This window comes from Arvicola amphibius, chromosome 8 (assembly GCF_903992535.2).
Source record: "Arvicola amphibius chromosome 8, mArvAmp1.2, whole genome shotgun sequence".
NCBI lineage: Eukaryota > Metazoa > Chordata > Mammalia > Rodentia > Cricetidae > Arvicola > Arvicola amphibius.
The window spans coordinates 99,236,372-99,263,433 of record NC_052054.1 but is presented as its reverse complement, the minus strand read 5'-3'; the positions used below and the strand labels follow the sequence as shown (position 1 = coordinate 99,263,433).

The 27,062-nt window shown below is 44.8% G+C and overlaps 2 protein-coding genes across 2 annotated transcripts; both read left to right on the top strand.

Moving 5' to 3' along the window:
• The first annotated feature begins 4,751 nt into the window (after positions 1-4,751).
• Positions 4,752-5,744, top strand: LOC119821925 (olfactory receptor 12-like). The gene has a single exon (XM_038341014.1). The coding sequence runs from the start codon at positions 4,752-4,754 to the stop codon at positions 5,742-5,744; it is 993 nt and encodes a 330-aa protein (XP_038196942.1).
• Positions 5,745-21,034: 15,290 nt separating this feature from the next.
• LOC119821275 (olfactory receptor 12-like) lies at positions 21,035-22,007 on the top strand. The gene is given in 2 exon segments (XM_038340223.1): positions 21,035-21,598; positions 21,600-22,007. Coding segments are annotated over 2 exon segments (972 nt in total).
• Positions 22,008-27,062: the final 5,055 nt, after the last annotated feature.

Below are 27,062 nucleotides of genomic sequence, written 5' to 3'. Positions count from 1 at the left end.
TTCCAATTTTTTGTTTGTCTTTTCCTCCATTTCTTTGAGGAAATTTCTTATTTCCTCTTTAAGAGTTTCAAACATTCTCCTGAAGTTATTTTTTAGGTCATTTTCTTCTGCTTCATCTATATTTGGTTGTTCAAGTCTTGCTGTTATAAAATCTTTAGATTTTACTGGTGCCATTTTTCTCTTTGTGGTGTTGTGTGTGTTCTTACCTATTCTACTCATCTTTTCCTTGAATAGGTGTGGTTGGGGCTGTCTGTGATTCTATTGATTAATCTTCTAGGTGCCAGTGAATCTAAGCTCGGATGGTTGTTCCTCACGGTACAGTCAGTGCCATGGATCTAGTTACCCCTTTGGTCACTCTGTGTTCCTGGAGGTCACTCAGCATTCCTGGGCTTTGCTCTACTCCCTTGGAGTTTGCTGTCTCAGGCTTGACCTAGCCTAGGTTGTCAGCTCAAATCTGTTTCTGTAAATGTACCTGGTCTGGATCCTCTCCAGCAGCAGTCCCAGGCTTCGAGTTGGTCCTGTAAAGGACTCTGGCTCCAGTCTACTCCCTCAGAGTTCCCAGGCTTGGATGCTTCCAGACCTGCAGAGGACCTGGCTCAGGCTTACTCCCTCAGAGTTTCAAGACTCACTCTAGGACCCACAGATGTGTCTGGTTCCTGCTTATTCCCTTTGATGTCCCAGATCAATGCCCAGACTCATAGAAGTCCTGGCTCAAGCCTACACCCTCTGAGGTCCCAGACTCACACTTGGTCCTCCAGAGATATCTGGTTCCTTTCCACTCCCTCAGAGGTCCCAGATTCATGCCCAGACCACAAAGGTTCTGGCTCAGGCTTAGTTCCTCGGAGGTCCTAGTCTCACTCCCAGACCCACAGGGGTCCTGGCTTAGGTCTACTCCCTTGAAGGTCCCAGATTCACATTCAGACCCTCAGCAGTCTCTGGCTCTGGCTCACTCACTCAGTGGTTGCTGCCCTGTACCTGTTCCTGTGGAGTTTGCTGTGTCAGGTCTGCTCTGGCCCAGGTCCCTGGCTCAGTCCTGGTCTGCCAATGTACCTGGACTGGATCTGCTCCCACTTCTGTGGAGCTTGCTTTCTCAGGCCCACTCTGGCCAATGTCTCTTACTGCACTTCTACCTCAGTGACCTCTCAATGACCTCTCACACCTCCAAACCATGTGTTCTCCTACTCATTCACTCTTCACCTCCTTTCTTCTCTTCTTCATTTCTTCCTTGTTTTCCTACTTAAATATCGATACTCATAGTTCTAAAAACTATTTATAAACTACACTATATCCAGGCACCACTGTGATATCATGTTTTCTGAACCTTGAGTGGGAGCCAACAGGAATGCAAGTCTCCTAAGAATAAGGAGTCAGGACTCTGATAAATGAATAGGGCCACTACTCTGTGCTTCCCAAATAACTGCAGAAAATTTAAATAATATAAAAACTCTCCAGAAGGGCTCACACAGTACACCAAGAAGTAAGACTATTAAGAGGATAAAAACCAGAGGATGGGGAGGAGCTGTGAAATGATGTCTATTGGATTTGACATGACTGCTGTACTCATGAACTAATAAAAAGGTATGGATACCTGCACAGGCTTGGGCAAATCAACATTGAACATAGGTGGGGAGGACGTTATGAGGCCTCATCCCTCCCTTAGAAGCAATGGACTATTAATATTGAGGTTAAAGGAGCTCATTTTAATTAGTCTTGGCCATGGATAAGTTGTACTTGATCAAGAAAATAACTACAACCCAACAATGGGCATGCAAGCAAGCCTAATAAAAGTCCTTGGAATGCACACACATGCACACACAATCTCTCACATAACAAACATACACACACACACACACACACACACACACACACACACAAACACACACATACATGAAAATGAAGGGAGAGTAGAAATTGCTTGTAGAAAGGAATCAAGAAAGTTCCGGGGGGTGGTAAGGTAGGGTAATGGAGGAACTCAGGGGAGACATCAAACCCAGACACTGACCACATTGTCTCCCACGATGAGCTGTCAAGGACATTATCAGTGCAGAAGGAGAGAGTGTTGTGGGCCATCCTCATAAAGACAGCAGATGGAGACTGCAGGAGTGAAGGCATGGGTGGGAGTCAGACCTCACCACCCAGAGAAGAAAGGGAGATCACCAAAGGGAAGAGCTATCCCTTTGTTGTGATCATTACATATTGGCTTGAATTTTTAATCCTTTGAGTAGGATTTGTGTTAAATTAAAATATCCACAAAGGTGCAGAAAGAGAACTGAGACCATCTGCCTAGGCTACTGATGGGACTGAAGGGTCAATGGATGGAGAAGGTTGACTTTTGGTTGTGGGAGGAGGAGGAGGCTAAACAGCCCCATACAGGACTCCCTACCTCCTGTCCTCATATCAGTATAGCCAGGGAGTTGGAGGAGAAAATGCTGTGGCCAGGAGGCCCTGATGGCCCACTCAGGTAATGGCTTTAATGATGGACACTGGGCTAGGATCACTCTGAGTCATCTGCCAAACCCCTGATGGAGTCTCCCCGGGTTCCTCAGGATCCCAGGCTTCCTGCCAACTCACCAAGAAAGGGTGGTTATGAGGCAGAGATTGTCCAGTGTCTCTGGTATACCTCTGGAGGCCATTCAGTTTGAGTCCCAGATGCCACAGAGGATAAAGCCTCCCTAATTGGCCACTGGAGACTGAAAGTCCCAGCTCAACCATGCAGAGCATCCTCCCCAGCAGAGTGAACCCAAATATAGACACCCACACACTGCCCTGATAACAGACATGGAAGATGAGGAAAGGCCAACAAACCCAGATTTCACACATCACAAGACACAGAGTCTGCTGCAGCCAAGACTTGCACACACAGACTCTCAGTCCAGATCTACACCTCTGCCCATACCCACGTCATTCTATTGCTGAGAAGCCATAGCTGACCTCAAGAAGGAAAAGGAACCTATTGTTTTATCTTCAGCACAGACCAGTCTCAATAGCATGGGGACCTGAGGAGCATGGATGGGGGCATCTGACTTTGTATGAGTCCTGAGTCTCACCTATCGAAGGTAAGGTCAGCATATTATCTGTCAAGGATGCTAAAAGTAGAAGATGTCATACATGGCAGACATCAGGGGTGGGTGCTCAGGAATAATTGTGGAGTAACTCTGTAGACAATGGTGTCCTATGGTGATCAAGCCTCACATTACTCCAGGTTATGGTAAGGAGTTCTACGAGGTTCCACAGAGGAACAGCAACTCCAATTCTGCAGCCATGTGGGATGAAGCTTGGCATCCACCACAGAACACAGGGATGCTGTTGGCTTAGGAGGGGCAAGGTGAAGAGGAGCACAGGCTGTGTCTTTACTGTCTCTGTAACACTGTTCTCCCACAGCAGACCTTCCATGGCTACCTTCTCCTTTCACATAGGTCTCTATGTATTTAATCCTTGGCAAGCTGGAGAAATTATTCTTTTCCTTGCTCCAACAGGAACTATAGGACCAGCTGTGGCGTGGACATATCTACACACATCACACTGGTCACAAGCAAAACCCATGTGGTAAGGTCTTAGATGCCTGTCAGGGTCAACTGTGAGCACAAAGTTTCCTACATGCCTCTGATCTTACATGGGAAAGTCAGCTCTGTAGTATACTGTGGGATCATATAGACTCCTACAGATTCCATGGCCTCATTGTATGCACTATATGATAGACAGGGCAGCAGCTAAGTACATACACTGGGGATTTCCTGAATTTTGAGGCTAATGTAGAACAGATATTCTGTTCCTCTCTAGGCAGCCTCCCATGTTACTCCTGGGACAAACAGGAGCAATCATAGCTACCCAACTTGAAATTTGTCTACACTCCAAACTGGACATAAAGAGAAGAGAAAGTAACCATGAATTGCCCAAAGACACTGGGTAGAGGCCAGCCTCATCTGGTTTTAACTGGCAAAGATTCAGAACTTGTGAACCTCAAAACTGAAGCTGGAGCAGAGAACAGAGCTGACAATGAGATCAAGTTAGAGGCCATGATTGTGTCCTGGTTTTTCTCAGGATATGGTGCTGCCCCCTCACCCTAATTTCCAACATCTAGTCATTAGCGGGAACTGCTCACATCAACAAGAAGAGTCTGATTGTCACTGTGTGCCAGCATTTGAACTACAGCTTCTGAGATTAGGTCAGAGTCCTGTGAGGTACATAGACACAGCCTGCATCTGGGAAGGGCAATTTCCTTCTCTGATACCACCCTACAAAGAAAGAATCACACATACACACACACAGACACACACACAGACACACACACACACACACACACACAAATTTATTGGAGGACACATGGTCTGCATGGACATTTTTGAATCAGTAGGTGAATAACTGTGGAATATTTAATGGGACTCGAGAGACAGCTGTTTCAATGACACTGCTCAGGGGTGTCCCTTGGGAGTGTGAGCACAGGAACCAGAGGCAGGCATAGGGATTCTGAGAGGTCTGTACTCTGGAGTCACTAAGTCTGGAAGCCTCTTTATATCCTCAGCATATGAGTTCAGGCTTCCACACAGGGGTGCTCAGCACAACCTCATGAATTAAATAACTCTGAAGAAATTCCTTTTCAGATAACACCAGCTCATCTGGAAAGATATCAGAGCAGCTACTGAACTATTTCACACCAACAAGTTCCTGCAGCCTGTGAAACATACGGCTATACTAGTGAGACCTGCTCCCTCTGTCTGCCTCCTCCTCTCTCTCTTCAGCTGTCCCCACTCATGGCCAAACCAGTCCACAGAAATGGAAGTCTCCTTGCAGTGTCCTTGCAGGGGTTCATGCTGGTTGGTTTTGGGGGAGGTGCAGAGACCCAGGCCCTGCTATTTGCTGTCTTCTTGCCTCTGTACATGTTGACCGTCCTGGGCAACCTCACCATGATTATGGTCATCACGCTGGATGCCTGCCTGCACTCCCCCATGTACTTCTTCCTCAAGAACCTGTCCTTTGTCGACCTCTGCCTCTCTTCTGTGATTGTGCCCAATGCTCTTGCCAACATTTTCTCCTCTTCCAAGGTCATCAGCTTTGAGGGATGTGCCACTCAGTTCTTCTTTTTCTCTTTCTTGGCTGCCACTGAAGCTGTCCTCTTAGCTGTGATGGCCTATGACCGTTTCATGGCCATCTGTAGTCCTTTAAGATACTCTGTGAACTTGAGTCCTACAACCTGTGCCCATCTGGTTCTGGGTACCTTCTGCGTTGGCTGCTTGAGTGCCATTGTCCAGACCAGCCTCACCTTCCAGCTGCCCTTCTGCAGCTCCAACCACATCGATTTCTTCTTCTGTGATGTGCCCCCACTGATCAAGCTTGCTTGTGCAGACACAACTCTCAATGAACTTGTCATGTTTGGTATCTCTGGGTTCATCATTCTGTGTGCTGTTCTTGTGATCGTCATCTCTTATGGCTACATCACAGTGACCATCTTCAGGATGCAGTCAGGGTCAGGATGGCACAAGGTCTTCTCTACGTGTGGCTCCCACATGACAGCTGTATCCTTGTTTTATGGAGCTGGTTTTGCTATATATGGACAGCCAGGAGGTATGGAATCCATGGAGCAGGGCAAGTTGGTCTCCATCATCTACACCCTGGTGATCCCCATGTTCAACCCCCTCATCTACAGTCTGCGCAACAAGGATGTAAAGGATGCCCTGAGGAGGCTGGGTCAGAGACACAGTCTGGTGAAGAAGAGTGGCTGGTGTCATCATCGGGGACTATGCTAGGGTAATAGAAGAAAAGGATCCTTGGAATAAGAGTATCTTATGGTATTTATATCTACCTAGCCTGTTTTCTTTGTCCTTATGTTTCTAATTCTATCTTTTATACATTGATGTATTCATCCACCCATATATCCACCAACACACACACACACACACACACACACACACACATCTGTTTGCCATCTAACCTGTCTATCTTGAATGTGTATTATTAGACAGACATTTACAGAATGTGAATAAGGCAAATTCTTTGCCACCAAATGGTCCATATTTGGATGAATCCTGAATCCCTGTGGTTTGAGAGAGAGCAGTGCACTATGACTGGAACCAGGTTTGGGAACCATTGCCACCATCTCCCAGTGAAGCTACATAGCTGCGGATTTCTCTATGACTCTCATATTGTTTCATCACTGAATCTAATGTCAGTGTGGTGGGACCTTCCCTTTGTGCATCTGAGAATGTGACTTTTAAAAGTTGTGTGTTGACCCATCCTTATATTGATCTAGTGTGAGGATGGGCTTAAAGAAATTCTCTGCAGACTTCCTCCTCTGCTTTACAATAGTGCTAATGCCTCTACCTTCCTCTGCTCATGAAACTGCCCTCCTCATGAGGTATCACAGTGTACTGCTGGAGTCTTGAGGAACTTAAATGCAATTGACCCCCAGTGTAGAAGGAGCTGTGGGCAGGCCTGCTTTTCATCCCACCTGGCTCCAGCATAACTAGCTTTACACCTGAAATAACAAAACACAAATTGTATTCATTTAAATACTGCCTGGCCCATTAGCTCTAGCCTCTTTCTGGCTAATTCTCACATCTTGCTTTAAGCCATATTTAGTAATGTGTGTAGCACCACGAGGAGGTGGCTTACCAGGAAAAATTCAGCATGTCTGACCTGGTGGCTGGCTTCATGGCAGCTCACTCAGAGAGGAGAGGCATGGCGTCAGACTAACTTCCTGAATTCCCAGCATTCTGTTCTGCCTACTCCACCTATCTAAATCCTGCCCTATCAAAAAGCCAAGGCAGTTTCTTTATTAACCAATGAGAGTCCTCCATAATTTCCCCTTTTTCTGTTTAAACAAAAAAAGAAGGCTTTAACTTTAACATAGCAAAATTACATATAACAAAACAGTAATCAAGTAAGAATTACATTTACAATATTTATATCTATTTTATCTTTTATTATGACAAAGGAAAACAACTATAACTATCTATCTATTCTTCAACTCCATCAAAGACTCCAGAAAAATATAATATTACATAAATAAATGAGAAGTAAGCAACTTACAAAACTCTAGAAATCACAGAGGCATCTCGCTGCCTGGACAGTCACCCAAAGTTCCTCTCTCCCATTGGGGCATCCATCTTCGGCCATCTTCGGCCTACAGGCCCATAGTTTCCAGCAGACATTTCCATGAAGCAGGAAATTTCAAAGGCAGTTCAGTCAGTATCTGCTGTGTCCTGCAGAATGTCTCGCAGACTTTTTCATGAATCAGGAACCCCGAAAGATCATCTCACCTTTAGGCAAGTTCGGCAGTCCTCTCTCTGAGGGTGCTCTGTGTCCAGTTTATGCAATAGTCCAGGCAAGAGCAGTTTCTTGCCCAAATGGCTATCAAACTCCATAAGGAGCCTCTTCAATGCCCATCTTCCTTTTGAAGTAGATTGGTGCTGCCAGGAGTAGACATGTCTCATTGTCATGAAAAGCCCTAAGTTATTAAAACATTAAATGTCATATTCTGTAGTCTTTGAAGGATATGAAGAATGTCTATCTAAAATATATCTATGCACATCTAGAAAATCTAACTAACATGACTACAAGTTTGACTATTATTGATGACTATCCATTAACAACCGATATATATTACATTTTTAAAATGAACTACACAATCACAATGCCTTAATCAAGATCAGAAATACATATAACAAAGTTGACCTTAAATTTAAATCACTAAAGCAAAATCCATATCAATGCAAATTATTCATATCTATATCACCCCAGCACATTCCTTACACCTCCAACCAGGGGTTATAGATGAAGCTGTAGGTAGATTCACAGTTCAGAGAACCTTTATAACCTGGCCCAGCAGCTTATGACAATATCAAGGTGTTAATTTATGCTTCAAGTAAGATTGAAGCCTTGGTGAATTCTACTTTACAATAGCCTGTTGCCCTCTGCACATGTGGCTTGCCTGTGTCCCTCGCTGTCCTGTGTGTCTGATCTCATGTTCTTCCTTCCCTGGAGACCTCCAAGGGGACAGGGGATGTGACCTCTAAGCAAGGCTTGCTCTTCCTCCCAGTTTCCCTCTCTGAGCATCCTGCAGTTTTCTATATGTAGCTCTTGAGTTGCAAGCTTCAGGCCCCAACAGCATCCCCTGGCTTCATACTTAGCTGGCCAAAGTCTTCCTTTCTTTGAGCAGTTCTGGAACACTCTGTTCTGTGAATGGCATGAATCTCAACTTCAGTGATCTTCTCTCCCCCACCTTCTCTTCCTCTGTTTATTCTTTTCTCCATCACAATATTCTTTTTACCATCCTATGAGGTTTCAGCATTGAAGGAGCAATGCATTTGGTGTCTTCCATGCCTATTCAATGTTAGAAAAGAACAGCTGACTGTGCCTTTGTGCTCACTCTTACTCAGGTGTAGTCTCATCTTCATCTTGTAGATGGAGGTAGTGCAAATGGTTAAGAATCAGCTCCCAGCATGGGGACAGGGTTTAGAAGGAAGGGGAGAAGTGGAGGTTGAGGAAAACTTGAGGGAACTGGGTAGTTGAGATGGAGGAAGGACAGAAATGAGAGCAAGGAAAGAGATATCTTGATTGAGGGGGGCCATTAAGGGGTTAGCAAGAAACCTGGCTCTAGAATAATGCCCAAGATCCTACAGGGATGACCCCAGCTAAGACCCTAAGCAATAGAGGAGAGGGTGTCTGAACTGCCCTTACCCTGTAGTCAGACTGATGATTATCTTAAATATCACCAAATAACCTTTGTCCAATAACAAATGGGAACAGAGGCAATGACCCACATCGGAGCACTGGACTGAGCTCCCTAAATCCAGATGAAGAGTGGAAGGAGTGAGAGTATGAGCAAGGAATTCAAGACCATGAGGGTTTCATCCACTGAAACAGTTTGTTTGAGCTAATGGTAGCTCACCAACTCCAACTGGACTGGGAGTCAACTCTGAAGGGTTTGACAGTTGGGACAGACTGAGGGGCCACTGATAGTGACACTGGGATGTGTCTCTATGGCATATACTGGCTTCTTGGGATCCTATTCTCTTTGGATGTAAATCTTGCTCAACCTAGATGTAGTAGGGAGGGCCTTGGACTTTACAAGGTGGGGCGCATGGCCCTCTCTTAGGAATTCAGGGGATGGGGTGGGAGGGTCTGTAGGAGGAGTGGAAGGGGAATGGGAAGAGGGGAGGGAGTGGGAATTTGGTTTGATACTTTTTAAGTAATAAAATAATAGTTCAAAAAAAGCAATTATGTAGCTAGTAAAAACAAAAAAGAATCAGCTCCCAGCCTCCCTGTGAGGGCCTCGCTCCTTAGACAGCAGCCAGCATGACATCAGGAGGGACACACTCCCAACAGTATAGAAGAAATTATCCAGAAAACTAGAGCAGCATTAAAATGCTGTGGACACCACTGATCAAGTATCAGGGCTTGTCTTTGCTCTGTTGTCATATATGGGGCTTTCTTCTGCTGCAGGTCATGAGCCGTAGGTACCATTCAGACACTCCTTCCCTCGCACTCTGACTACAGATGCACAAGGTCCCCTTGGGTGGTGGGCTGATGTACTGAGGAGGTGGCAGGTGTTTTACACAGATGCTGGGAACTCAACCTTGGGTCTCATGCTTGCTGAGCCAGAATTTTATGCACCATAAAACCCCTAGTTTATTTTCTTCCTGCTGTGACACAGAGTACCTGACCAAACAACTCGGGTTTATTTTGGCTTACAGTTCAGGGGGCACACAGTCCATCAAGGGTGAGAAAGCATAGCAGGGGGAATGTAGACAACGGATCACACTGCCTCTGCAGTTGGGAAGTAGAGAGCAGCCAGAAAGAAGCCAGGGTGTAAATCTCAAGGACGTTCCAGAGTGACCCACTTCCCCTAGATAGGCTCCACATCGTAAAGGTTCCAGAACATTCGATACTGTCTCTAGCTGGGGACCAAGTGTTCAAACACATGAGCCTGCATACATCACATTTAAAACCACTACACCCCTCTAAGGAACCCTCTGTTTCCACCATCATGGGGTTCAGCAAGTCTCACAAGTCCTCACAACTTTGGACTCTGAGATAATGACATGAAAATATAAACATCATGAATCTCAGACCATTTTGTCTTTCTCCTTGTAAAATCTCACTGCAGGATTTTTTTTACCATAGTACAAAGTTCCATTTTTTAAGCTGATTTTCTCTACTTCCTGATTTATGTTGATGCTAAACTATGTTATAGGAAAAGAGCAATTTCTGTTTTTCACCAACTGCCTTTAAAGTGACCGCCATTGTAGAAGAACAGGCTCGTGGCAAGTTTCTAGAAAGAGATGTTTGGTTGCACAGAGCTTCTTTGCCTTGTCCCAGTGTTTGCTTACATATCTAAATGAGTAGGGAAGGAAAAAGAAAATTCCATGAGACCTTTCCAAAGCTCCTTATTTCCTGCCTGCGTGGCACTGGCCTATCTTACAGTGCCATCTCCTGGGCACTGGGTGTCCCCCAATCAGGTGACTAATTTTCCTCTGGATCAACACACATGCAGACCACATCCAATTCCCTGATTGTGGTTGTTACAGGCATTATCTGCTGCACATGGCAGCGGAGCTCTTGGTCTCGTGTAATATGAATCTGTGGAGTCTAAGCCCGTCACTTATGAGAAGGAAATGAAGCATGAGAGCAGTGAACTTCCTGCTGATGTCATAAGAATAATTTAGAGAGTAAACCTTAAAAAAGAAGACAGTAAATATTGTGAGTTATTGTTTGATGTTATGACCAAGAAGAGTAACTTCCCATAGCTGTTTCCTCTTTAATGCCAGGGTCTTTCTATGGGTGTGGTCCCTCCCAGAGGAGGTGTATTAACTTCATCCCACAGATGGAACCAATAAGAAAATGGCTCTGAATACAAAGGACATTTCCTCCTTGCGCTGCGCACACAGAGGATGACCAGGCAACCAATTAAGGTGCCATGATCCCCTTCCACAAACCCCATTCAGTTAGGACCCAGAAGTAGTAGCAAGAATGGGAGTCTGAGAAAGGAAAGCTTGCGGCTGCAATTGTAAAGCTACGAGGTGGGACCTGAAGGAGTTGGTTCCAGCTCACTACATGTGAGACTGAACTTGGCACAAGGCAATTAGCACAGGACCAGAAGAGGAGCCCATGGGAGTCTTGGTATCTACAGGAAGAAGACAAGAGTTTTCCATCTAAATAAGGCTTAAATCTGAAGTGTGCTGATTAATGCACTCAGTCCCTCCTGGTCATTCAGCATGACAGTGCCTCAGACAGTGCTCTGGCTTTATCAAAGGCAATGCAGTGGCTTAGGACATGCGTGGATTAGTCCTTCAAGTGATATCCTCCAAACTGTGATTGTTGCATCTGACTCAAGAAGAGAAGGTGGAAACCTCTCTGGAGGCTTCTACTCTAGTGCTGCTTGCACACAGTAGATGCTAGGTAGAAAGGTGGGTGACGCAGTGAAAGTAACACGAGTCAGGGTGTACCTGTGAGCAGGTAAGTGGCTGTCAAGAATAGCTCACCAACAGTACTCTAGAGGATCCCAGAAATCATCAGGATGTCCAAGGTGCCACATTCGGAGGATCTAGAGTGATCCCCAAAAGCTGTCAGTGACAGCAGATGTGACCAGATGCTGCCAGTCATTCAGCACCAGTCTTTCTTAAGGACCTCCACACAGCTGTAGGGGTGAGTTCTGTGAGGAAAAGCTGAGGTCTAGTAAAATCAAAATAACCTGGGCATAGTTGTGCACACCTTTAATCCCAGTGTTAAGGAGGTGGAGGCAGGTGGATCTCTGTGAGTTTGAGACCAGCCTGGTCTACATAGTGAGTTCCAAGACAACCAGAGCTGTATAGTAAGACCCTGTCTCAAAAAAAAAGAAGGAAGGAAAGAAAGACAGAAGGAAGGAAGGAAGGGAGGGAGGGAGGAAGGAAGGAAGGAAAACTGAAGGACAGAAGGAAGGAAGGAGGAAAGCAAAATTCACACTCAGAGTGGAGAGTTTATTTTGAATGTAGGAGTTTAAAGCATGTGTTTAAACGCAGGAGTTCAGAGACACACTTAGTGGTTAATTACAACGGTGTGTGATATGAGGCCTTTGAAGGCATGGTGCTCTAAGGACATAACCCGCGGGTGAGCGAAAAAATTAGGCAGCATTTAAAGATGAAGTAAATCTGTGAGCTGATTTGCTCTTTTCTCTAAAGAATTTCCTTTTGTAAATGAGATGGTAAAGCAATGGGGTACGCTGCTCAGGTTTGGGGATGAGAATGCCATGCTGATACAGTTAAAGTAAAAGATCATAAAGATGTGAGATGGGTATTGGCTGTAAGGAAAGTTTATTGATCGGTCGCATCAATAGCCTTGTTTGGCATGCTGCACCTCACGAAAGACCCCCTGGCATTTCCTGTCCGGTTCTACCCAGTGTTCTTGCTAGACTCAGAAGGTCCTGGTGGGGTCAGGACCTGCCCAGTCCAGTATGGATTCACCTGCAAACATTCTATTCCCAGGTGGTGCCGCCTTCTGGGTTTCCTGGTGGGTATGAATTAGGATGGGTTCTACCCACCTGCTTGTGTTCTGCTCTGAAGCAACAGAGCTGTGGCCACTGAGTGCAGATTGTGTCTGTTTATTAAACAGATCTGTGGTTGGGCTTTTACTCCATTTTAACTCATCTGCCAGTTTTCCTGCTTTGTCCATTTCTGAGAGCAACATGGTAAACATTAGCCGTGATCTTCAGGTGTTTTTCTTCTTTAACCGTAAACTTTGTTGATGCATAATGTTTCTTTTCTCTTATGTATCTTATTGGAGCTCATGAACATGCACTGGTTTTGCATTCTTATGTGTGCTTATATCATAATCACCCCATTGCCCTTTCTTCTTCCTCCCATTCTTGTTGATCTCCGTCCCCTTCCTATCCCCACCTCTACTTTTATGTCCCTTTCAAGGGGGCAATCAGATGAGTTTAATTAGAGTTACTATAGACGAATGAGTAGGGTATGTTTACCACTGTGTGATAACTTGCTAGAGGCTGAACCACTTGAGAGCATCACTTGGCCTTCCCTTCAGCGGTCATTAACTGCCTATAATCTATGAACATAAATATTTAGAAGGCAATTTGAAAAAAACATTGTGTACAATGGACAGTGATTATTGCAGAGACTTCATAGCTGATCAATGTACCAAGAATAAGCACCTGTTGAGTGCTCAGCCCCAAATGCGAATCTCTGTTTCCCCCTCTAAGGCTCAAGGAACATTATAGAGAAAGGGAAGGATTAATATAAACTTCAGAATTAGGGGTGGGTATGTGGGATGTTGTCATCCATGCACAGCATGGCCAGTGCACTGTCAAATCTCAGCAGCTGTTATTATCTTCATGGGACTTGTACAAGGGTGGGTTTGATGGCTCTAGAGAAATTCCCAGGAATCCACAAGGATGACCCCAGCTAAGACCCTAAGCAATAGAGGAGAGAGGGCCGATCTTGACTTGCCCTGTAGTCAGACTAATGAATATCTTAAATATCACATAGAACCTTCATCCAGAAACTGATGGAAACAGAGGCAGAGACCCTCATTGGAGCACTGAACTGAGCTCCCAAAGTCCAGTTGAAGAGTGGGAGGAATGAGAATATGAGCAAAGTTGTCAAGACCTTGATGGGGACACCCACTGAAATGAAACAGTCTACCTGAGCTAATGGGAGCTCACCAACTCCAGCCGGACTGGGAAGGAACCAGCAAAGGACCAAACGAGTCCCTTTGAATGTGGATGACAGTTGTATGGCTGGGCAAACTGCAGGGCCACTGGCAGTGGCACCAGGATTTATTCCTATTCCCTAGTGCTTGTACTGCTTTTTGGAAACCCATTCTCTTTGCCTAGATAACTTGCTCAACCTAGATATAGGAGGGAGGGCCTTGAACTTTCCTCAAAGCAATGTGCCTTACACTCTCTGAGGAGTGAATGGAAGTGGAGTGGAAGAGAAGGTGGAGGGGCTGAGAGGAGGGGAGGGAGTGGGAACTAGGATTGGTATGTAAAATGAAAAAAAAAGATAGTTTGTTTTCTTTTTTAAAAAAATTAACATAAATAAATAAATAATAGAGTGGGTTTGACTAGTTTTATGGCATCAGATGTGAATTCCCTCCTGTAAGGGTGGGCTTCAAATCCGATCAGGATAGGATTGGTTTCTCACATAACACCCACGCCACTATTGCACCAGTGGGCTCATCTTTCCCATCAGGACAGTGACTGTGGCATCCACCACTGAGTCCGTGGGTGGCAATTTTTAAGCAGCCTGTAAAGCTCCTTCTGCTACTATTGTTTCCAGGCAGCAGGGAAGAAGTTCCCAGCTCAGTGCCAGCTTGATTTTTCTGTGTCCTGCACCCAGAACGTGTGATATCCAGCCATTCACTTTATATATCTAAATCATCTTGGCAGTAACAAAACAATTATTTTTGCCTGTGCACTTTGATCAAACATTTTTACTATGAAACATTTCTTTATAGATAAACATCTCCTTAAACAGTTATGTCAGAGTTTTCAAGGCTTAGCAACTTCAGGCATTTAACTTTCATATGTTCTAATCATTCATGTGAAAGTTGTATCTCTTCTATACCATGATTTGGCTTTTACATCCCAGATCACAAATCCCTGGGTCATTGTTTGGCTTTTGTTGGTTTGTGCTTGCTTCTGAGACAAGGTCTCTCTCACTAGTAGCTCAAGCTGGCTTTGAACACGTGACCTTCGATGCAGCCTCCACAGTTCTGTGCTTATGGGCATAGACCACCATGCACAGCCTGATACTTTGCCTCAGTCCACACTTTAACTCTATTTACTTGATTATGAAGCGAAATTAAAGTGACTCCCAATGAGTGAAAAACAGACAATTTTAGCATGAGTGAAGCCACAACTCCAGAAGAGTCAAAAACATAGTCTTGCTCTTGAGTTCTTGCCAACACAAAAAGTACTGGCCACTAGAGGGCACTAAGAGCCAAGTTGCTGTTTTTGAAGCGGTCTCTAAAGAGCTAGATCTATGGTTCTCAGCCTATGAGTCACAACACGTGTCAGATATTTACATTTTGATTCATAACAGTAGAAAAATTTCAGTTATTAAGTATCAATGAAAATAATTTATGGTTGGGGTCACAACTTGAGGAACTGTATTAAAGGGTCACAGCTTTAGGAAGGTTAAGGACTACAAGCTAAATGGAACCAAAATTTTCTCTGGCATTTCCCATATAAACATACAGATGAGGACATGATGGCCAATGATTAAATGTCTATTCTCTTCTCAGGCCCAGAGACAAGACCACGGTGGTTTCTCAGAGAGCAGGAGTTATCTGCACAGCCAAGACTGACTGCACAGAAGCCCTATAATTGTCATCCTTTCAGAAACCTCATTGAATTAATGAAGCTGGGCAGTGCTGCCAGTGGCCCTTTCCATACAGAAGAAGACAGCCATGAGAGAAGAGCCCACGCCTCCCACAGCACAGTCGGGTCAACAATGCCCATATGGTGACGATAACAACTGGATTCCAACCAGGCCTCTAGGTTCAGCTGACAGGGGACACACAAGATGGAGGAGTATAACAGCGTTAATGAAATGACCCTATCAGTTTCAATATGTGGGAAATCCTACGCATCTATGTTAAAAATAAATGGACCAACATCCTTTGCTTCTTTATAAACACTAGCAACAAAACAAAGTGTTTGGAAAGCCCTGCCTGTGTAGAAGGCACTGGATACCTGTGAGAACTTTTCCTTTAGCTTATCTGAATAGCTGCACAAGAACCACATTATACAATGGGGTTGTTGCTCGTGCGGATGCTGAAGGGTACTTGATGACATTAGGGGGTGATTTTCCTTTAGGGAACCCAAATGCTGCTACTGGGCACTTTTCTAAAAGTAAATGCCTTACATTATGGAGATGTGAAGAAAATACATGGGAAAGAAATTATATGATGTTTGAGACTTGTTTTAAAATAATGCAGGGTTCTGGGTGCTGGAGGAGCAAGGGTTCCACACTACTTGCCCAAGCTGACCTAGCTGGTTGCTATTGAAGGGGAGTGAGTGGTCTTCGAAGCTCACTATGCTCTTCTGATTCTGTGCATATTTTAAATTTCCACAATCATAGCTGTCAGAATGTCTCTTTTTTTTTCTGTAGAGGCAGGGCCTCACTGTGTAACCCAGGCTGATGTCAAGCTCACCGTCCTCTTGCCTCTGTCTTCTAAGGGCTGAGATTTTGGGTACCCTTTGTGGCTCACACCCACACACTTCATTTTGGATGCTCTCCATTCTTTCCCTTCCACGCCTAAGCTGCTCTCTAACCAGCCAGCTCTCTATCCCTCCTCAACTCTCACCTCCTCTCACCGTCACCTCTTCTCTGTAGGGCCACAGGCTCGCAGTGATGGATGCTGTGAACTGAAAGTCACAGAGCAAGATCTGGGCCACTCATTTCTCTCTCTCTCTCTCTCTCTCTCTCTCTCTCTCTCTCTCTCTCTCTCTCTCTGTGTGTGTGTGTGTGTGTGTGTGTGTGTGTGTTTCTCTCTCTTCAATTATCAAAACATTGTAAGATATTAAAATGTTAGGAGATTGACTATAAAATGCAATTTATAAATTAGCTTACAATATTGGTATTTTAGTTGGCTCTGGTGCTGTGATAAATACCGACCAAAACCAACCTTGGCAGGGGTATCTTGGTTTGCTTTCTATTGCTCTGATAAAGATCATAACCAAAAGCCACTTGGGGAGGAAAGAGTTTATTTGGCTTACATATCCTGAGCCACAGTCTATTGAGGGAAGCCAAGGCGGGAACTCAAGACGAGAACCTGCCGGCAAAAACTGAAGCAGATGCCATGGAGGAACACTGTTTTATTGGTTTGCTCTCTGTAACTTGTTCAATCTGCTTCCTTACACACGCCATGACCATCTGCCCAGTGACGGGACTACCCTCAGAGGGCTGGGCTAGCCCGCATTTCACCAATCAAGAAAAATCCCCACAGGCCAATCTGTTGAGAATATTGTCTCGATTGAGGTTTCCTCTTCTCAAATAAATCTCGCTCAAGTCAAGTTGACCAAAATCAAACCAAACCACCCAGGACAAGACTTCCAGGCTGGAGAGCTTGTAACACTTGGATTCCTACAGAAGCAGTGAAATCAGATCCCAACTCAGAAGCAAACATGGAGAGCAAATCTTGACTATGGCTTGACAAGAACCCGCCAGTCACTTGGGTCCCAACCTTCCTAATGTTGTGACCCTTTAATACTGATCCTCATGGTGTTGTGACCCCCAACCATAAAATTATTTTATCACTACTTCATAACTGTAATTTTGCTACTGTTGAGAATCATAATGTAAATATTTGATATTCAGGATTCTGATATGTTACCCTTGTGAAAGGGTCATTTAACCCCAAAGGGGTCTCAATCTCACAGGTTGAGAACCTCTAGTCTAGAATAACCTTCAGGATGGCTGCCCCAGCCCAAGAAGACTGCTTAAATATGATCTTCATTTACTGAACTAGAATTGAAACTGTATGACCAGGAATGCTCTTGGGGATTTTGCAAAGACTTTGACCTAATGGACCAGTAGGGTCCCAGTAGGAAGAAAGTATGTATCCTTGTACAAAGTGCTGTTTGGAATTATAGTCCTGGCCAGAAGGTTGGACAACTGTGTTGTAATCCAAGATGCGAACTTAATTTGGCCCAGAGAGTCATTAGCAAAAGTACGTTAGCTCCACTCCGGGTCAGGAGGGGTAGTGCAGACCTGATTCTCAGAAGACCTGGAGAGGTAAACTTTTCAACTCCCTCCCCCCCCCCCACACACACACAAATTGTTTACTCTTGTGGTTAGAACAACAAAAGGAGGAAGCAAATAGATGTCATCTACCTAGGTTCCTAGTAGCACTGAGGGGAGCCAAGTAAGGCCTTGGAAGGAGTGGGATGACGGGTGTTGCAGGCCAGGCTCCTCACACATCCTCTTCACATCAACATAGCCATGGGGAACAGCAGAGGCAAGGGCTGTGCATTGAGGCCATATCATCTCTACGCGGGAGTGAGTGCTCTCATGAGGTACACAGGGCACAGGGTCCCTCTGAATTGTTTCTGCTGAGGTCTTCAGGCGTCCTGCCAACACACCAGAAAGAGCAGCAATGAGGCGTGATGGTTGAAGAAATGCCACTTTTTTGCCGGGCATCCATCTAGGTAGCCACTCTTTGTCTCTGATACCAGTCCCTGGAAGTTAAGTTTCCAGTAACCCTGACTCAGTGACCCCCACCCAAAAATATACAGCCAAGACCATCCACTTGTGCTATAAATAATGGCTTTTTGACTTCTGTAACTTCCTTACATTGATACCCAAACTTATTTTGGGTCACTTAATCTCACAGAACAAACCAGTTTTTGCTTGCTCGCTGTGGTAATTTGAATGTCATTGGTCCCCATAATCTCCTAGGGAGTGGCACTATTAGGAGGCATGGATTCGTGGGAGTGGGTATGGCTTTGTTGGAGGAAGTGTGTCACTGTGGGGGCGGGCTTTGAGATTTCCTATGCTCAGGATACTGCCCAGTGTCTCAGTCGACTTCCTGTTGCTGGCAAGATATAGGACCCTCAGTTCCAGCACCATGTCTGCCTGCATGCCACCATGTTCCCCACCATGATGATAATGGACTGAATCTCTGAACTGTAAGCTAGCCACTCTCAATTAAATGTTTTCTTTTATAAGAGCTGCCATGGTCATGGTGTCTCTTCAAGGCAATAAAAACCTTAACTAAGACACTCACATAGATACTGAACATCTTCTTGAAGTTATTCTCTTTAAAAATCCTTCCCTCGCTTACCCCTTCTCACAGCAATCTTGAATTTGGCTCAAAGATTGTACTTCCTGCTAGCAGCTAATCAATAAATCTTTTAATTATAATTGGATTGCGTCCATGTCCTCTTCCCAGGAGTCACAAACTCCATAACAGAGGCAGAGATGGGCCTCAGGCATGCTGCAGCTCCAAGATAGAATCCCAGCTGCCAGAGGCCAGCACTTCCCTAATTGGCCACTGGAGGCTACAAGTCCCTACTCTACCAGGTGCAGAGAATACTCTCAAGCAGAGTGACCCCAAGGGTGGGCACCTCCACACACTGTCCAGTTAATGGGGACAAGACCAGAGGAAAGACCTACATCCCTCTTCAGAAGACCTTCAGCTAGTGTGGCCAGAACCTGGGCACCTAAAGTCTCACAGGGACCCTGGTGCCCACCTGTGCCCATGCTACTTACTGCGCTACCCAGAGCCATAACTGATCTAAAGGAGTGACGGAAACAACTGGTATCCACTCCTCCATGTTCAATGGAGACTAGGCTCAGCAGTACTTGGGCACTGGGAGCACGGACATTGACTGTGTGATCTTGGGGTAGACCTGACTCTCACCTAGGAAAGGTAAGTTCAATATGTCACCTGTGAGGAGTAGGAAATCGTGAAGTATGGAGTAAGCACACAGTGTTTTACCCAAGGCCTGCCTCAGTAAGCTGTCCTGTCCTGATCATCCCTGGCCTTTGTACAGGTTCAGTGTGGGGGGCGGGGAGACTCTACCTCTATTCAGTTCTGGAGACAGATAGGCTGAAGCCCTGCATTTAACCACACAGGAGACAGTGATGCTGTTGACTCTGTAAGGCAGGGCCAAGGGGTACAGAAGCTGTCTCTTCATAGACAGTGGCAGTCAGCTCTCTCACAATTGAGCTGCATCCTCAACCCTTGGCTAGCTGTCATTTCCGCTGACACTGCAGATACCCTGCATCCTTGGCAAGCTGGAGAGGCCATGCTTGTCCTTCCTTTAGTTGTAAATAAGGAGCAGGCTTGACATTAACATTTCCTGGCATTTCACACTCACTGTGAAGGAAAGTGTGATCCGGCAGTGGGAGGGATGGGGGAATTGCTGAGCGTGTGAATGCAAAGCCAATACATTTATTTATACCTTTGAACTAGCAGTGAGATGGTCATGGTTGAGATAACAGTGCATGGTTGTCTCCACCAGATTCCTCCACCCTACCCCAGCCCATGTACACCCAATGGAGGGAAATAATAGGTGCATTAATGGGCTCACCCAGCCCAGATCTCTAAGCCATCTGAGCCACCCCAGGATAATGGAGCCTCTTGCATCTCTTGGGAGCCAACAGAAAAGTGACAGCTAGCTTCACATAGGACACTCCTGTGTTGTCAGCCCTCTGATCACTTTGAATAAGAGAAAGTAATTATGAATTGCCAGAGGCCAGTTTTGTCTAGTTTACAAGAGCAAAGAATAAAATCTCAGGAACCCCCAAAGCTGAGGTGGAGCAGAGAGAAGAGCTACCAGGGAGATAGGGTTCGAAGCCACCACATGTCACAAATACGTTTGGACCCCAGTCTTAGTTTTTCAGTACATGGTTCTGGGCTGCAACCTCACCACAATCTCCGACATCTAGACATTAGAAGGAACCCCTGACAATCAATCAGGCAGTCTCTGCATGTTGTCACTCTGGATTAGGCTTGGAGCCAGAGCTACTGAGGTATGGCCAGCATTCTGTAAGCCACAACAAAGACACGCAGCTTCAATGTAGGGATGACTGATCCCTGCTCCAGGTTCAGCCTACAGATGGAAAAGTCAACCAGTGCAAGTCTTGAAGGGCAGGAGACCCTCATAAACATTCTCTCATCAGTAAGGAGAAGTGTGGGAAATGTAGCGTGGGTCTTGATAACTGGGTGTCCCAAAGGCACTTCTCAGAAGCATCCTCTGCCATAGAGAATGAGCAACTCAGATGCAACACAGGGATGTTAAAAGGCTATCTGCACCCTGAGGGTCCCTGGGATCTAGAAGCCTCTTCGGATCCCTAGAGCATAGCTCAGTCCCATTCACAGAGAGGGTTTGGCACAAATTAAACAAACTGAAAGAAATGTTTCCTTGCAGGCGGCGCCAGTCTATCTGGTAGGAGATCAGAGCAGCTAGTAAACTGTCGCATGGTAAACAGCATGTCACCAACAGGTTCCAGCAGCCTGTGGAACACCCAACTGGACCAGTGAGAGCTGCTCCCTCTTGCTATCTCCATCTGCCTCTCTGCTTCTGTCCCCACTCATGGCCACAGCAGTCCACAGAAATGGAAGTCTCTCGGCAGTGTCCTTGCGGGTGTTCGTGCTGGTGGGATTTGGAGGAGGTGCAGAGACCCAGGCCCTGCTCTTTGCTGTCTTCCTGGCCCTGTACGTGGTGACCATCCTGGGCAACCTCACCATGATCGTGGTCATCACCCTGGATGCCCGCCTGCACTCCCCCATGTACTTCTTCCTCAAGAACCTGTCCTTTGTCGACCTCTGCTACTCCTCTGTCATTGCCCCCAAAGCCATGGCCAACTTCCTTTCCTCCTCGAAGGTCATCAGCTTTGAGGGATGTGCCACTCAGTTCTTTTTTTTCTCCTTGTTGGCTACCACTGAGACTTTTCTCTTAGCTGTGATGGCCTATGACCGTTTCATGGCCATCTGCAGTCCCCTGAGGTACCCTGTGACCATGAGCCCAACAACCTGTGCCCGTCTGGTTCTGGGTACCTTCTGTGTGGGATGCCTGAACTCCATTGTGCAGACCAGCCTCACATTCCAGCTGCCCTTCTGCAGCTCCAACCGTATTGACTACTTCTACTGTGATGTGCCCCCCGTTGCTCCAGCTGGCCTGCGGCAGCACAGCCCTCAATGAGCTCCTGCTCTTCGGCCTCTGTGGGTTCATCATTGTGAGCACTACCTTAGCTGTGCTGGTTTCCTATGGCTACATCACCGTGACCATCCTCAGGATGCACTCAGGATCTGGGAGGCACAAGGTCTTCTCCACCTGTGGCTCTCATCTGACAGCCATGTCTTTGTTTTATGGCACTCTCTTTGTCATGTATGCACAGCCAGGAGCAGTGACATCCATGGAACAGGGCAAGGTGATCTCCGTCTTCTACACCCTAGTGATCCCCATGCTCAACCCCCTCATCTACAGCCTGCACAACAAGGATGTGAAGGACGCCCTGTGGCTTCTGGGACACAGATACAACTTCGTGAGGGAGGGTGGACAGTGAGGGGCTGTCCTGAAGCTGGAGGGGAGGGGTCAGTGGGGATCATGGAGCACTGAAAACCACCGCCTTCCTTCAAATGGAAATGGACATGTGTAAAATCTATTTACCCGTCGGCATTCAGTCTTCTTTTAGACTATTTCATGGACACAGCATTGACCTCCTGTGAGCTACAAAGCTCTGCATGCAGAACCCTAAAGGTTGTAAAGAGTGGGGTCTCCAATCACATGAAGACCTACAAAGAACGTCAACCATCCCCAAGTCAAAGCAGGTCTGACTCCTCTACCCACTGCTTCTCGGCTTCTCTGGGCCACACCCTGGCTTCCTCTATAGGAGAAGTTATGCATTTTTATCTTGATCAAGTTTATCAGTAAACAGAATGTTTCTATCCAGTTAACCCTCCAACACAATGCCTGCTCTGGTGGCCATTTGTAACAGGTAACTCAAACTGCCTCTCCTCCTCTGCCACTTCTCAGCCCATCTTTCTTCTGCGCAACTGCCAGGAGATCTCTCTCAAAACAACAGCTTAGTCAATGGCCAAGGCACTCTGGCTAGTGAGGCTGGTGTCAACAAAGAGCAGGTCTACTACGGATGTCCCAGAACTAACAAATGATACCTCATTTAAGAACGATCCCAGCTGGGTCTGGAGAGACGGCTCAGTGGTTAAGAACACTTGCTGCTCTTTCAGAGTACCTGAGTTCAGTTCCCAGCACCCTAGCTCCAGGATGTCTGACCTCAGGCCTCATGGGCACATGCACTCATGTGCACATACCCATGTACACACATACATGCACATAATTAAAAGTAATAAAAATGATTTTAAAGAAGGATCCAAGCTAGAAGTCTGGGGGTTTGGAGGTGGTTCCTCTTAAGGTAGAACCTTCATCAGATTCCTGCTCTATCACACCTCTCAGAGATGAATCCCCAGACAGAGTACCCAGCTTCTTAGAAGAGCTGTGTGAAGAAGAGTAGACATCCACCTCATATGGAAATGCACTTTAAACAATATATAGATATAGATGATATAGATATAGATATAGATATAGATATAGATATAGATATAGATATAGATATAGATATAGATATAGATATAGATATACATACATACATACATACATACATACATACATACATACAAATATAAATAAATATAGACTTGCAGTATACAAGACCACATTTGGATCATATCCATAGTAGCTCTGCAAGGGCAATACAACCCAATCAAGAGAAAGTGTTTGCTCAGATTTTAGTGTCCTCACACCACTTGCTGATATTGCCTTGCAAGGTGACCTCCCACCCTGAATCCAACACATAGACTCAGTGTTTTTTTATTTTGTTTTTTTTTGTTTGTTTGTTTGTTTGCTTGCTTGCTTGATTTTGCTTGTTTTTCGAGACAGGGTTTCTCTGTAGCTTTTGGAGCCTGTCCTGGAACTAGCTCTTGTAGATCAGGCTGGCCTTGAACTCACAGAGATCCGCCTGCCTCTGGGCAGTGTGGTGGCGCACGCCTTTAATCCCAGCACTCGGGAGGCAGAGGCAGGCGGATCTCTGTGAGTTCGAGGCCAGCCTGGTCTACAAGAGCTAGTTCCAGGACAGGCTCAAAAAAAGCTGCAGAGAAACCCTGTCTCGAAAAACCAAAAAAAAAAAAGATTATATTTCATATTACTATATTGATTCCATCACAGGTGCTCCCCAGTTTAACAAAAGTTTGCATCCTTATTAAAATGTCACACATTTTATCATAATATCATAAATTAGAAATACATTCAACTATTAATTAATTAGATTAAATTATTTAATTTATTCTTGTTGGTGACCTACCTTATAAGGTTACAATTGAACAAAACTATCCAACTGCAATACAATGCCAGCTTTACTCTAGAATGCAAAGTGTCTCATGTGGTTCAACGCCGTACTAAATATGGAAAGCATATAAACATAAACAGTTGTAGAAGTGAGCTTTTGCATAATCATAAAGTTCAAAGTAAATTTATCCTGAACTTTTGTAAGCTCTGTAGACCATCTGATATGATATCAACATCATATTTGACATGAACATTTGGTTTGCTTCCACTTGTCAGTTTTGGAGACAATTCAAATTTGCTTACCTTTATGTCTTTTAAATTTTGATTGATATACAAAGAAAAGGATTTCATTGAGATGTTTGTTTACACATATACACATATATTCATATATACTATGTATGTATGATAATAGAAAGGGGGCCTATATATAAAAATAAATATCTATATACATACACATACATGTCTTCACATTCAATTCTCCCCTTGCCATCCCCAACCCCCCCATGCTGATCCCTTTCATCCTTAGTCCCTTAAATTGTTCCCATCATGTTTCCCTGACATATACATTCTATTGCCTTCACATGTTCCCCCCTCCACCCTTAGACATCCCTCTCTCCTCAAAGGCCCCCTTTCATACACATACATGTATTTGTGTGTATGTATATACATGTATGTATGTATGTATGTATGTAGCTATTCCGAACACCAGAGAAAGATTGTGGTAACCATTTCTGAGCCTGGCTTATCCCTCTTAACAGGATGATCTTCAGTTCCATAAAGTCTTCTACAAATGCAATACTATCCTTTTTTTACAGCTGAATAAAATTCCATTGTGCATATACCTAATTTTGTTCACTCATTCCTGTGTTGACGGACATTCAGGCTGGTTCCATGCCTTGGTTACTGAGAATGGTTCAGCAATAAACGTGGTGTGCAAGTACCTCATTGGTACACTGACTTAGGGCCCATTGGGCTACTTACCCAAGGGCGATAAATCTGGCTGTGTGGTGTTTCTGTTTAGTTTTTCAGGAAGCCCATGCTGGCCCCTATAATGACTACACCCATTTATATTCCACCAACAGCAGGCAAGTGTTCCCCTCTCCACACCACCAGCCTCCAGGATTATTTTTCTTTTTTTATTAAATGTTTTTCTTTATTTTACATCTCGACATTTATTCTCTCTTCCCTCCCTCCTTCCCTCCCATTCCCTCCCCTACCTTTGCTCATTTCCTTAACTACAGCTGTCAGACAGGGTGAGAGAAAATCTCAACATAGTTTGAATTGCCCTTTCCTTACTAGCTAAAAGCACTGGACACTTCCTAATATTCATTGGCCAGTTGAATCTTTTCTCCATTTATTTGTGTACTTGTCGACTAAATGGACTTTGGAAATCATATTAACCCTGTAGGATGTGCAGTTCAACAGATTTCTTTCCCATTTTTAGACCATCCTTCAGTCTGCTGATCATTTGCTGTGCAGAGGCTTTTGAATTTCATCAAATCCTACTTATCAATCACTGGGTTATCTCCTATGTTGCTGGAGTTCTTTTTTTAAAGTCCTTACCTATGCCTATATCTTAAAGGTCTACCCAGTCTTTCTCTAGCCGTTTTGAAGCTGCCTACATTAAGGTCTTTGATTATGTTTTATTTGAGTTGGGTATGATATGAGATATGGTCATGTTTTGTCCTTTTTCCTGGTACCATATGTTAAATAGGCTGTCTTTTGACAAATATATGTGTAGACTTCTTTGCAAAGATTAGGTGAGGGCAGCTGATTGGGTTTATTTGGGGGCCCTGTATTCTATTCCATTTGTTTATCTGTCTGCTTTTGTGCCAGCAAAACACTGGGTTCATAGCTGTGGTTTGTATATTTTTATTTTGAGATCAGGAAATGTGTTGGCTCCAGCATTGCTCTCTCTTAGGGTTATTTTGACTAGTCAAGACTTTTTGTGATTCCATCCAAATTTTAAGATCCTTTTTCTAGTTCTGAGAAGAACATCATTGATGGGAATTGTGTAGGTCTGTAATGCTTTTATAAGCATAGAAATTTTCATATCTTTAATTCCAACAAGTTATGGACATGGGATGCTTTCCATCTCCCAGGGTCCTCAATTCTTTTCTTTGGCATTTTAAAGTTTCAATAGTAGAGATTTTCATGGTGAGTGTGCTACTTCTTCTGCCTCATTCTTCATCCTGATACTCTCTCCATCTTGGGCTAGCCTATCAGTGATGGTTGGTTTCCATATTGTTTATTATTTGATCCATTTACTTTTCCATTTCCATTGTTTCTTTTTTCCCCAAATGTCAACTTCATTGCTGAAATGTCTCCTGAATTTTGCTGACTTTCTCCTCTGTTTTCCCTCCAGGTCCTGTGTTGATATCCTTATAATTCTTTTGATTGTCTGTATTCTCTTTCAATTATAGATCTTTTTTTCTAGTAATTTTTTGAGCTCTTCATTTGGTCTTTGTGGTGGTTTGAATAAAAAGGTTAGAGTGACCAAGGTCTGGGGTGTTATGGGCTAGAGAGGGCTCCCCTTCACCAAAGGCAACTGAGCTCGGGGCTCTCAGATCCCTGCAATAGGCTGGACACATGGAGAGTCCAAGTGTGTAAACTTGTGTAAGAATGAAGGCTCTTTGCTTTTACATACAGGACTCGGTCTTAGTTGGTTTTGGGAGAACTCCGTGATCTGGGCATTATTGAGATTTCACAGTGCAGTGAAAATATTTTTTGCTTTTCTATTTTCTTAAGTTAGAAAAACTTCACACAAGCTGAAGTTAGCTGAGCATTCGCACAGGGGACGACCTCCAATCCAGAACAGGCTGAAGAGCTCCAACTGTCACTATGCTCCGGCACAGACAGGAGGCCTGAAGAGGTTTGAGAACCCACCTGGTTTCCAATGGGCAGCCTCATCTAAACGTGGTTGGCCACCTGTGATGGGATGCTTCCAGGCTACCCACTGTGCTAGGTCTGGGCTCTTCACCAGCAGGCTCAGCCAAGGCTCATTATATTGGGACTCAAGCACACGGCGCATTCTCGTGCTGAACTCAGGTTAGCGTATGTTCTTCAGGGAGCGTTAGCTTTTTGATTGAGGTAACTAGTTTTTCCATTGTTTTTTATTTTCGGTTCTGAAACCTTGTCCACTGCTAAGACAGCCATGAAGCTCTATTTGTGTGCTTGGTTTTGGTTGGTTGTTTTGTGCTTGTTGCTTTAGTAATGTTGCTTTACATCATTGGTCCAACTCAAATTAACTTTTATGTAC

Bases quoted from the DNA above. Each gene is read 5' to 3' on its own strand.
- LOC119821925 (XM_038341014.1), top strand. From the start codon at position 4,752: ATGGCCAAACCAGTCCACAGAAATGGAAGTCTCCTTGCAGTGTCCTTG.